Here is a 10,920-nt window from a genome sequence, read left to right on the forward strand (position 1 = left end):
ACCAGGGGGCGTGCCAGGGAGCTCGCCAGGGCAGGCACCAGGATGTGCAGCAGCGGGCGCAGCAGGGGGTCCGCCAGGGCGCTCAGCAGGGTAGGCAGCGGGATGCGCACCAGGGGGCGCGCCGGGGTGCTCGCTAGGGCAGGCGCCAGGATGCGCAGCAGCGGGCGCAGCAGGGGGCCCGCAAGGGTAGGCGGCAGGGTGCGCACCAGGGGCCGCACCAGGGTAGGCGGCAGGGTGCGCACCAGGGGCTGCGCCAGGGTGCTCGCCAGGGCAGGCGCCAGGATGCGCAGCAGCGGGCGCAGCAGCGGGCGCAGCAGGGGGCCCGCCACGGTAGGCGGCAGGGTAGGCGGCGGGATGCGCACAAGGGGGCGCGCCAGGGTGCTCGCCAGGGCAGGCGCCAGGATGCGCAGCAGCGGGCCCGCCAGGGTAGGCGGCAGGATGCGCACCACGGGGCGCACCAGGGTAGGCGGCAGGGTGCGCACCAGGGGCCGCACCAGGGTAGGCGGCAGGGTGCGCACCAGGGGCTGCACCAGGGTAGGCGGCAGGGTGCGCACCAGGGGCTGCACCAGGGTAGGCGGCAGGAGGGGCGCCAGGGGCCGCACCAGGGTAGGCAGCAGGAGGCGCACCAGGGGGCGCGCCAGGGTGCTCGCCAGGGTGCTCGCCAGGGTAGGCGGCAGGGTGCGCACCAGGGGCTGCACCAGGGTAGGCGGCAGGGTGCGCACCAGGGGCTGCACCAGGGTAGGCGGCAGGAGGGGCGCTAGGGGCCGCACCAGGGTAGGCAGCAGGATGCGCACCAGGGGCCGCACCAGGGTAGGCGGTAGGATGCGCACCAGGGGCCGCATCATGGTAGGCGCCCAGGTGGGTGCCAGGGGGGTCCGCCCCTGGCAGGTACTGCGTCGCGGTGGGGAAGGCTGCGAGTAGCACAGCGAGCTGCCTGCTCATTGTCCGGTTCGCCTTCCGGAGCTGCCTGACCGTGTCCTCTGTTGTGGTTGAATCCTCCTCTGCATCGGAGGACGGTGCGCTGTCAGGGCCGGCAAAGTGAGTGTCAGCAGGGCTGGCAGCGCGTGGGGCGGCAGGTCCGGCAGGGTCAGGGCCGGCAGGGCCGGCAGGGTGAGGGCCGGTCGGGTGAGGGCCGGCAGGGCCGGCGGGGTGAGGGCCTGTCACCAGCTCCACGTCGGGTTGTGAATCTGGGGTGGAGGCTGAAGCCTCGCGGCCACTCCGCAGGGACGGCATCTTGGGACGTCACTGGAAGGCGTGAAGGAGTGAAGGCGTGAAGAGGCGATCGCGGCTCGAAGGACCATGTACGGGACGGCACTGTAGTCGCCGGCCGCACAGACGATATAGCGGGAGTGGCCGGCTGGCCGCTTCGACGCCTTGGAAGGGAAGGTCGGGAAAAAGTAGGGAGAATGTTGAAAAAATGGAAAAAATGGGGAAAAATATGGGGAAAAGGTAAAATGGGGAAAAATGTGGTTAACAATGGGGAAAAATTAGGATAGGGAAAAATGGGGAAAAGTGTGGGAAAATATAGGGAAAAGGGAGAAATGGGGAAAATGTGGGAGAAAGGTATAAGGCAGGGGGGAGGAAGGTAGGGGGGAACCTGCGCCCTGACTAGGGACGCTTCGACTATTGTGAAAATGTTTTCTTCTTGATGAGCACCAGGGAGCCGGGTGAAAGGAGAAGGCCAGGTTGCAGTGAAGGTCCAGGGCAGGAGAGGCTTGAAGAAGGCAGTCAGGGGCAGTCCAGGAGAGATGTTGATGGTCCGATCGTTGCTGGCTCTCTGCCGAATTGCACAAGTTGTCCGCCTTTTAAAGGACCAACGGGCCTAGCTCTCCCTTTGTTAGCGACAAATTCCGAGAATTATTTTTGGGTTCCCGGAATTTGTCACAGGAGAGAGCGCCGTTGTTGCGTAACTTGGAAGGGGACGATTTTGACTAGGTCCCTGACTGTTCTTCAACCCACTTTGCCCGGCTCATTTTTATTCAGATACATTTTGTGAGTTTGCACATATTACAGAGAGAAAATATATTTTACAAGGCAGCTTTGCACAATATTTAATTTTGTGCAAACGGCAAGTTTTGTAAAGGAAACTGCGTTTGCACAATTTCAAATTCTCATGCAATTTTAATTAAAGGGAGTTGGTATTTAAAAGGGGAAGATTTGCACAATATTCAATTTTGTGCAAACGGCAAGTTTTGTAAAGGAAACTGCGTTTGCACAATTTCAAATTTCATGCAAATCTTCCATGTTTTGTACATATGATAGGTATTTAATTTATAAGAGGGTGTTGGGGGGTCAAGCCTTTGTTTTTGTCTATAATGATGACTGCTTGACCCCGTGGTTTTATTTATTAATCAGCAGACAAGATTTATAGTTTTACACAAGTGCAGATAAGATTACAGATTTTTAGAGAGAGTTTGTTGCATAAATTCGAAGACGCGCAGAGGTGAGTTTGTAAAGGAAACTGCCTCTGCGTAAATTCAAATTTATGCAAATTAATATAAAGTCGGTGTACACGTCCGGTACACCGCGCCGCCCACATATCACGGCCGATCGAACCAGTTTGTGAATTTATCTATGGAATTCTCTCACATAATTGTAAATATTAACTGCGTCACTAATTACTTTATATCTTGTACATCTCCCCAGTGGTAGTGAAATAAAAACTATTTGGGATATGCTACCACTGGGGAGGTATTAAAAATGACTTTTGATAAAATTCATAGTATAAAATTTCACTATTTCCGTCACAAAATTTACATAATTGCGTTTACAAAAATTTAGGAATCTCGTAGCATAGTGAATCTTACCTATTTCGAAGTGCTGTGCTATGGCGAACCTTGGAAAAATCCTAACTTTACACTGTCTAGACATTTGGTCGCTTGAGGATCAAATTTACATTTTACATTTACAAACATTTCTTATTTTTTCTTGTATCTAGACAAACTAAAAATCTAGTTGTCAAGATACACCTTGTATTACATGTCTTAATATTAAACACTGTATATGTTATACAGGTGAGCCTGTAAAATCTCTTGTAAACAACAAATTCAAACGACTGCCTTCGACGAGTAAACAGACAAAATGAATATGCAACATTTTTTGTCGGCTTATATACCCCATCTAGCGGGGACAAATCTCCCCACCCTTTTTCAGCCGGCAGCCAAATGTCGCTACTGCGCCGGCCGAATATAATATAAACAGAAAAATAACTGAAAATAAATCAGTTCATCTTAACCACTCAACAAATGGTTTTACTTACCTCAACAAATAACTCCTGACCACCAGCTGCCTCACCTCTCCTAGTCTCTGCTCCAAACCTTCTGGTCCTTACCAAATGCCAGAGGCGAGCAGGGGCGAAGCACATCCAGCAAGTGCTGGGTGCGGGAGGCAGAATTTCACCACATCTATCATCAGCATCATCACTGAAAAAGCAGTTTTCTACAAACTACTATCATCGTCATCATCGTAAAGGAGCATTCTCGTAGGTTGAAGACACGGTGTGGGACCGGTGCCTAAATCTACAGTCTTGTGCGGATACACGTCCAGTACAGGGTCTTTTTATTTGAATACTACACAAGAGTCCCACTGCCTAGAGCCAGTGGAACTATGGCATCCCCGATTGAGGAGCATTTTTTTCAAAACTTAACAAACGCTTTACCCAATTTCACATAGATCTTAGATGAATTAAAAAGGAAGATAGGTTACTGAGACAACGCACGTGGTTGCACTCAACTGGGTCCAGAGGATAAACTGGTGATTTACTGTGTTTAGTATCAGGCTGTCACTGGCTGCCATAAACATGTCACTCTAGGATCTTTTTTGTGAAATAAATTCCTTTTGCAGCGAACGCAGAAACTCATAAGAGTATGAAGGACAACATAGTGATAGTAGGTCGTTTTCTACTTCTGTTAGTCAAGATTGAGGGTAAAAGCGGCCCACTTACAGGCGAGCAGTCGATACAAAAATGCTTGTGGCTCGCCTATGACGTCATACTTGCCACGGACACGCTCGCCCATCAGTGGACCGCTTCAAGCTCGCAACTGGTGTCGCGAGGAGGTAAGAGAAACGTGGGGCATTCATAATAATATAGTCGATTTCGTTCTTTGAATGGCTATCTCTTTCTAATGCATTTCATTCATTTAGATATGTATGGTGTTATTTCTAGCCATTTCATTCATTCACACAAATTCGTTGTGACTATTATTTTCTCGTGCGATTCGTTATTTGATTAAAATCTAGAAATAGGAACGGGCCATATTTTTTGTTCGATTAGTATGAACATATCGCTTCTTTGTATTTATGTCAATGACATAGATACACATTCTGTACTTTTTTACAGTTACTGTACATCAAAATTTGTTGAATGTAAATTTTTTTTAAATAGTATCTGAATTTTATTACCAAAGCCATAATTATTGAAAAAAAATATATATAATGGTCCCGAAAAAATTTTACCTCATTTGATTTTAAGCAAAGTTTTGATTCTGAATGGTGTACACCATCAGAGAGTTACTTAAGTCTGGAAAATCTGTGAATAAAAAATAATATATGTGGCCAACAATGTGTTCAATTATCTTAATCATGAATTCATTTTTGATGTTGACCATAATACACACCTCACCGGGAGTGAAAAAGATCCCTGGCCCCGATGTAATGCTTGTACAGTGTAAAAAAATATATAATAAAATGAAACAAATCTTTGTAACAAAAACTGTATTAAACAATCATTACATCTATAAAAAAATTAAATACAATAAACCCTTCTATATTTCTTAATAATATTATTATAATATTATTTACCTATTAGTAAAACAAAACAACACCATAATAAAAATTAAGTAAGCAAAAGTCTAAAGTTTCCTTATATATAAATTATACATAATATCTAATTTATGCATTTAAACATATTGTTGAAAATAAACACATTTTCTTGTACATTGGTGAGAATTCACAAATTGTAGAACTATCCACCATTACAATACAATTGAACATAACATCAGTTTTATTTTGAGGAAAATGCATTCAGAAATGCAGTCATTGCTACAAATGTCAGCGCCACTTTCAATTCTCGGCCTGTTTCAGCTTTTGATCAAATGTGATGGAATACGAAACACACCAACCCAACAAGAAACAGTATTATATTAGAATATTTACAGAGATATATGTACTAACTCCACACGGGAGGGACTCTCATCTTCGGGGATGTGGTGTGGAACGTACGAGGGAGGAAACACAGGAGTCGGCTGATAATCAGTGACGCTTCGATCCGGTCGGCGGGGCCGCCGATCAGTTGGACTTCATGCCCAGGGCCGCATTCTGCTTGAGGATGATCCGCGTTACCATGGCGACGGAGAGCATGCAGACTAGACCAGCCGGCATGAACTTGCCGCTATTGTAAAAGCTGCAAAAAAAAAGGCAAAGAAAAAAAATATATCAATAAAATAAGAACACAAAAAAAATTTTTTTTTAAAGGTTTATAAAAAAAAAAAAGAGATTTATATCCAAGTAACCAACCCAATCTGAACGCACATCTTTTCACTACAGATAACCACTTTTCACACCTCACAAAACACACTCACACATCACATTGTATTCGTTTAGGTAGCTTAAATAATCCAGAACAGAGCAATAAGACAAATTTTGAAGTGTAATCAATATCAATACATATTATTAAAGCAGTGTACAATGTACGCGCCGCTAAAACTCAGAAACAAGTCCCGGTACGATCGAGGGAGTTATACGGTGTGGTAGCCCTCTATCCCCCATCCATGAAAAAGCCATTTTTACCTGAAGGGTAAACGTGCTTTTGAAGATACAAGGGCTGGAAGTTTAGCACCTCTAGAAATTTCTAGAACAGTCCAGAACATCCCGGAACATTCTAGAATGTTCCGGAAAAGTCTGGAACGTTTCCTGAGCGAAACCGGGTACCTCAGCTAGTAATAAATATAAATCAAAACAGAAAACACTTAAGGAATTAGACATAATGAATGTTAAACAAAACATTTTATTTCGTTGTTCCCAACGAAATAAATTTAAAAAATACCTAGATTGCATATTTAAAAAAAGATATATTTAAGATTTTAATAATCGATATGATTTGAGATTTTCACGGCCAAAAGTATTATACATAGTGGTTTATTTTTGGGATATTTTGCCGTGTTGCGCTACTTTCTGTAGCCAACATTCCAGTATCCTCCATCATAGATGATCATCCATCCATTTGATGATGATCTGTCCGAAATGTTGAAAGACAAAGTAGCACAACACAACATGATATCCCAAAAATAAATCACCATAAAAATATGTATGTTTATATCAGACGGAAGTGGAACAATTTAAAGTTTAATAAATGTATGTATTCTTTACCGGTATCCCATCATTCCGCCAAGTACGGCGCTAGTCCCAAGACTCAACGCGTAGTTAGACGAGTCCTGTGACATCTGATACGCGCCGAATCCTAAAATAAAAAAAAAACGTTATTAAAAATTTAAAAAATATATATATTTTTTTAAATAGCGAACGGAAAAAACATTTTTGAAAGTAGTGGCAGGAGTTACGAAACGGAATCGAATAAAATGCTTAAAAATCTGAGATCACCTAATAGAACCTCTGCAAATCCACACAGAAAAGTCAAGATTGCGGTGGTTTGATCATGTAATAACTAAGAATGCGTGAAGGACGAATTTCATTGAAAATAAAGAGTGTAATTCGAGAGGGAAGACGTCCAGTGGGACACTGTAACGTTTTGATGTTTTACAGGATAGAATACTGGGCCCTTAATCTCCAGTATTCTAACGAGGATAGGGATCTGGTAATATATCTATTAATAGTCGTAGATACTTATATACGGAGGTTGTTTAATTCGGAATATAATTAACTGACAATACAAGTAACAAGTTGCCTAAAGGCCGTCTAGCGATAGAATGGCTCCTCGTTACCCGGCAATGTAATACGAGGCTGTTGGTAGCGTTCGGTTATGTTCGGTAGAACTCGAAGCTGCCTGAACGCAAACACCAAACACTACAGACACCCCATGCAAAGTTGGAAGAAGCAGAAGGTCTAGCACGGACGATCGATCGTTAATACAATATTGACGATATCGGTCATCTATGATTCCGACAGCCGGTAGACAAAAGCCGCTGCTTCCAAGATGTCCGATAAGCTGTCAATATACGCAACATTTTGGAAAATGTCATTTGTTATGCAAAATAACTGGCTTATTAATTAATGGAGGTGTCTAACTAAGCTCTTAGAATTGAAAGAAATCGTATACACATTCCATAGACTTAAATATTTCATCTAAAACGGGATCAATTGATTCCATTTCAACTCGAAGAAACAAAAGCTGTTAATTATGACTAAAGATCTCATGAACTCTGTTGTTTGTGTTTCCGGATACTTCCAATATTCATGTTAAATATGGTGAAGTTTGTATTGTTAAAAGCTGAATTTATTTCAGTTAAATTGTTGCATTCTTGTGTCTCAGCGACAATGTTTTTTTCTGCATTGGCCATTTTTTGTCATTTTTCTGCATTGGCCAAAAAGTGCAAACAAGAAACGTTACTAAGTTTCTGAAACAGCCACCATCTTGAAACGGAAATGCAACGAACTACAGATATAATGTTAAAACAAGAATTTGCTACACCCTGTCAACAAATTTCATCCGCGATAAAACTGAATTCCAAAGGGCTCGATAGATAGCGCAATAGAGCAATCGAACAAATGATTTTTAATTACTCAGCGAAACGATCTTTACGCTGCGTCAATGACACTTGTCTATGGCGTCCAATCGCAATACACATCATTCCACCCGTCAAAAGGATGTCCCAATTTATTGTCTATTGAATCAACGACGTAAATTGATTCAACTATCGACAATCGATACTGATCATCTCCGGAGCGCTTAAAGGCTGTGAGAGGAGGCCGGGGGCCTGCTATGGACGGAGGACGCTGAAGGAGCGCAGGATAGGTATGTCCGGAGGCGCTGCTTCGCTGACCCGAATAGGATGAAAAACAAGACGATTTGCAGACTTGAATAAATATTTATTTTTTAGCAATTATCACGATGGTGTGAAATTTATATTGTTTATTTGAATTGATAAGATAATAATAAGTGTGCGGTGTACATACCCAGGATGGAGCCAAACAAGAGACCAGCTCCCAGGGACGGAATTGAACCTGCAAAAAATACAAAAACATAATTTTTAAACTGACTACACCATTGAAAAGAAATAAATACAAATACATAATTTTTAAATTGACACTACACCATTGAAAAGAAATAAATACAAATACATAATTTTTAAATTGACACTACACCATTAAAAAGATATAAATACAAAAAACATAATTTTTAAATTGACACTACATCATTAAAAAGATATAAATAAAAAAACATAATTTTTAAACTGACACTACACCATTGAAAAGGTAGACAAAAAAGCTTTTACCTAGGTATTCTGACAACACCAATATCCTTCAGAAAACCAAATACATGTACGGATTAAATCAAATCAGTCTATTCTCTGGGTAAAATAATTGAAAAAACACTTTGTTTCAACTTACACACTTAAAAATAGGGTTCCGTCATTTAGTTAACCTCCCTTTTTCTATTTTTGTACTGTTTTGTTTGTGAAACTTATAATTTTGATAGCAAAATACCAATGTAAAATTGTACCTATCAACTCCTACCTTTGTGTTGTAAGTTCCTCCCGTCCTAAAATGATTTTTGTAACTCATCGCGATTAATAATATTCATATAGACAGCAATGTCTTTACAGACATTCAAGTAGGACCGGCATAAAAGGTAGAACATGAGTAGAACTACCTTTCCCATAGGAAGTGTGTTGATTACTACAAGAAACTGCTAAAGAAACACGTTAATTCATATTTGGTTAAAACTTTTTAAAGTGCAATTTCTCATTAGAATTGACACCATCTTAAATCTTGTTTGTATGATGTCTACGGTTGACAGCATAGTCTGATGTCATTCGGATAAAATTTATCAAAATACAACATAAACTTGAAAAATTTCAAATTATAAGTTAATTGATTTTAAACAAAATTTACAACATACTTCCTTATTGTGATTAAGTAGAAACTAAAGTGTTATTTCAATAATCTATGCATAAGGAATGAAGCGGAATAATAAAACTTTATCCTGACAACCTAACCTAACCTTCAAAAGAATTGCATGCATAAAAGTGTAAAATGGGGGACACAACAGGGAGATTCCAATGGGGTACACGGTACATGCCAATATTATTATTATAATATAAATCAAAAAAGGTGAATTTGTTAAACAGAGCAAGTGTCAGGCGGATAAGATTTAGATAGTACTATTGATAAATGATTGTTGATAAGAAATCAGAAGAACTTAAAAATTATCAATAATTGAAATCATGAACCATTTTGATATTACGAAAAACAACTGATGAATTATTGTGAACTATGCTTATACATATTACTCGTTACTCTCTTGGAGTGCAAAGCGATGAAGCGAAAGCGAATCGTAGAAGTCTGCGGCACCCGAGATGCGGCATGATCAAGTGAATCAAATACTTGATTCGAGCCAGTAAGTCAGAATAAGAGAAGAGTATGTACAAGATGATGTGTGAATGAAATGGCAAGACAGTGTGTTGTGTGGCGGTCTATCATCTCTGCCTACCTATGCGTGGAAACGGCGGGACGGTTAAGTAGTTAACTTGTAATATCGAGAAGTAATGTTGACTTTAATTGTTGCAATTCAGATTTCAATTTGGCAAATTACAACTATGTTATTTATTTAGCAAATCGATAAATTCAAATCAAAAACAGAAATTTTGGACACCTTTGATGCAATATTGTTTATTAAAATTATGCTATGGTATTAATCTATTATTTTGATTAAAAAATTTACTAAAATACAGACAAAAAAAACATCGGCCATTGTAAAAGACGCCGAATCTGATTACATTAGTTTTTGTATATTGTAGTTTTAATGTAAGTTTTATAAATGAGAATGAATTAATCAAAACAATAAATCAAAGTGAGTCTTAACCCATTGTTTTCCATATAGCCAGGAAGTACAAAGGTTCAGAAAACATGATAACATAAAAATATTAATTTGTTCTAACTGGCTTTGACGTATCCCATGATCCCTCCAGCGGCAACGGTGGCGGCATAAGCGTATCCGATGATGTCAACCATTGTTAGTTACTTTTAATTCAAAATTCGTCGACGAAATGTAAAATCACGGATCATAAATCAACTATCTATCACGGATCACACGAGACGGTGAAGATCGAAGATTGTTATGTAAACTTGCTGTAAACTAAACGGACGACAACGCAGCAGCGACAGAAGAAGTCAGAAAATTGCAGAAAATGAAAGTAAGATCATAGACATAAATATATACATCATAGATGTGCAATTTCATAGATTGGCGATTGAATTTAAAGTTGTATTTTAAAATTTTCTGTGTTTGTGTTCGTAAAACCTTGTACATTACTAAAGCTATGACTCATTTTGTCAAAATAAAATAAATAAAGTATTGACAATTCAAATTATTATGACTAACTAATAGTTCTGTGAACAGTATTCCACGCGTCCAAAAATTATAATTTTCACTTTTTAAATCAAAACCAAAATTTCCTTTCAAATCATAAGAATATTATTTATAAGTAGGTACTTAAATACTCATAAACTGTATACTTAACGTGACATTTTTATTCAAATAAAGGATTATACAATTATTATTTATCGAAAAAACATCACTATCTTAACGACAACTCTTTTTCCAAACTTTCTTGTTCAAAAAGATTTCAAATTACTTAAAAGAAATCTAAACTGAACCTTTAAAACGACCACCATCTTAAACTGTAAAAGGAACACAAAAAACAAAATATAGACAGATGAAAAAGCAAAACGGTCGAGTTAAAA

At 40.3% G+C, this 10,920-nt stretch overlaps 1 protein-coding gene across 1 annotated transcript; it reads right to left on the bottom strand.

The window, feature by feature from the left end:
• Nucleotides 1-4,698: 4,698 nt before the first annotated feature.
• On the bottom strand, nt 4,699-10,370 carry LOC149410368 (transmembrane protein 14 homolog). The gene is made up of 4 exons (XM_089648616.1): nt 10,116-10,370; nt 8,131-8,178; nt 6,367-6,457; nt 4,699-5,401 (listed from the first exon to the last, which is right to left on the bottom strand). Exons 1-4 carry the CDS (start codon nt 10,186-10,188, stop codon nt 5,287-5,289), a joined length of 327 nt encoding a protein of 108 aa, XP_089504742.1. The 5' UTR covers nt 10,189-10,370; the 3' UTR covers nt 4,699-5,286.
• Nucleotides 10,371-10,920: the final 550 nt, after the last annotated feature.

This window comes from Hesperophylax consimilis, chromosome 28 (assembly GCF_061612785.1).
Source record: "Hesperophylax consimilis isolate HC1 chromosome 28, BYU_Hcon_1.0, whole genome shotgun sequence".
Classification (NCBI taxonomy): Eukaryota; Metazoa; Arthropoda; class Insecta; order Trichoptera; family Limnephilidae; genus Hesperophylax; species Hesperophylax consimilis.

Bases quoted from the DNA above. Each gene is read 5' to 3' on its own strand.
- LOC149410368 (XM_089648616.1), bottom strand. From the start codon at position 10,188: ATGGTTGACATCATCGGATACGCTTATGCCGCCACCGTTGCCGCTGGA. The intron at 6,458-8,130 runs GTATGTACACCG...TTTTTATTTTAG, and splicing joins CTTGTTTGGCTCCATCCTGG to GATTCGGCGCGTATCAGATG. The intron at 5,402-6,366 runs GTAAAGAATACA...TTTTTTTTGCAG, and splicing joins GGCGGAATGATGGGATACCG to CTTTTACAATAGCGGCAAGT.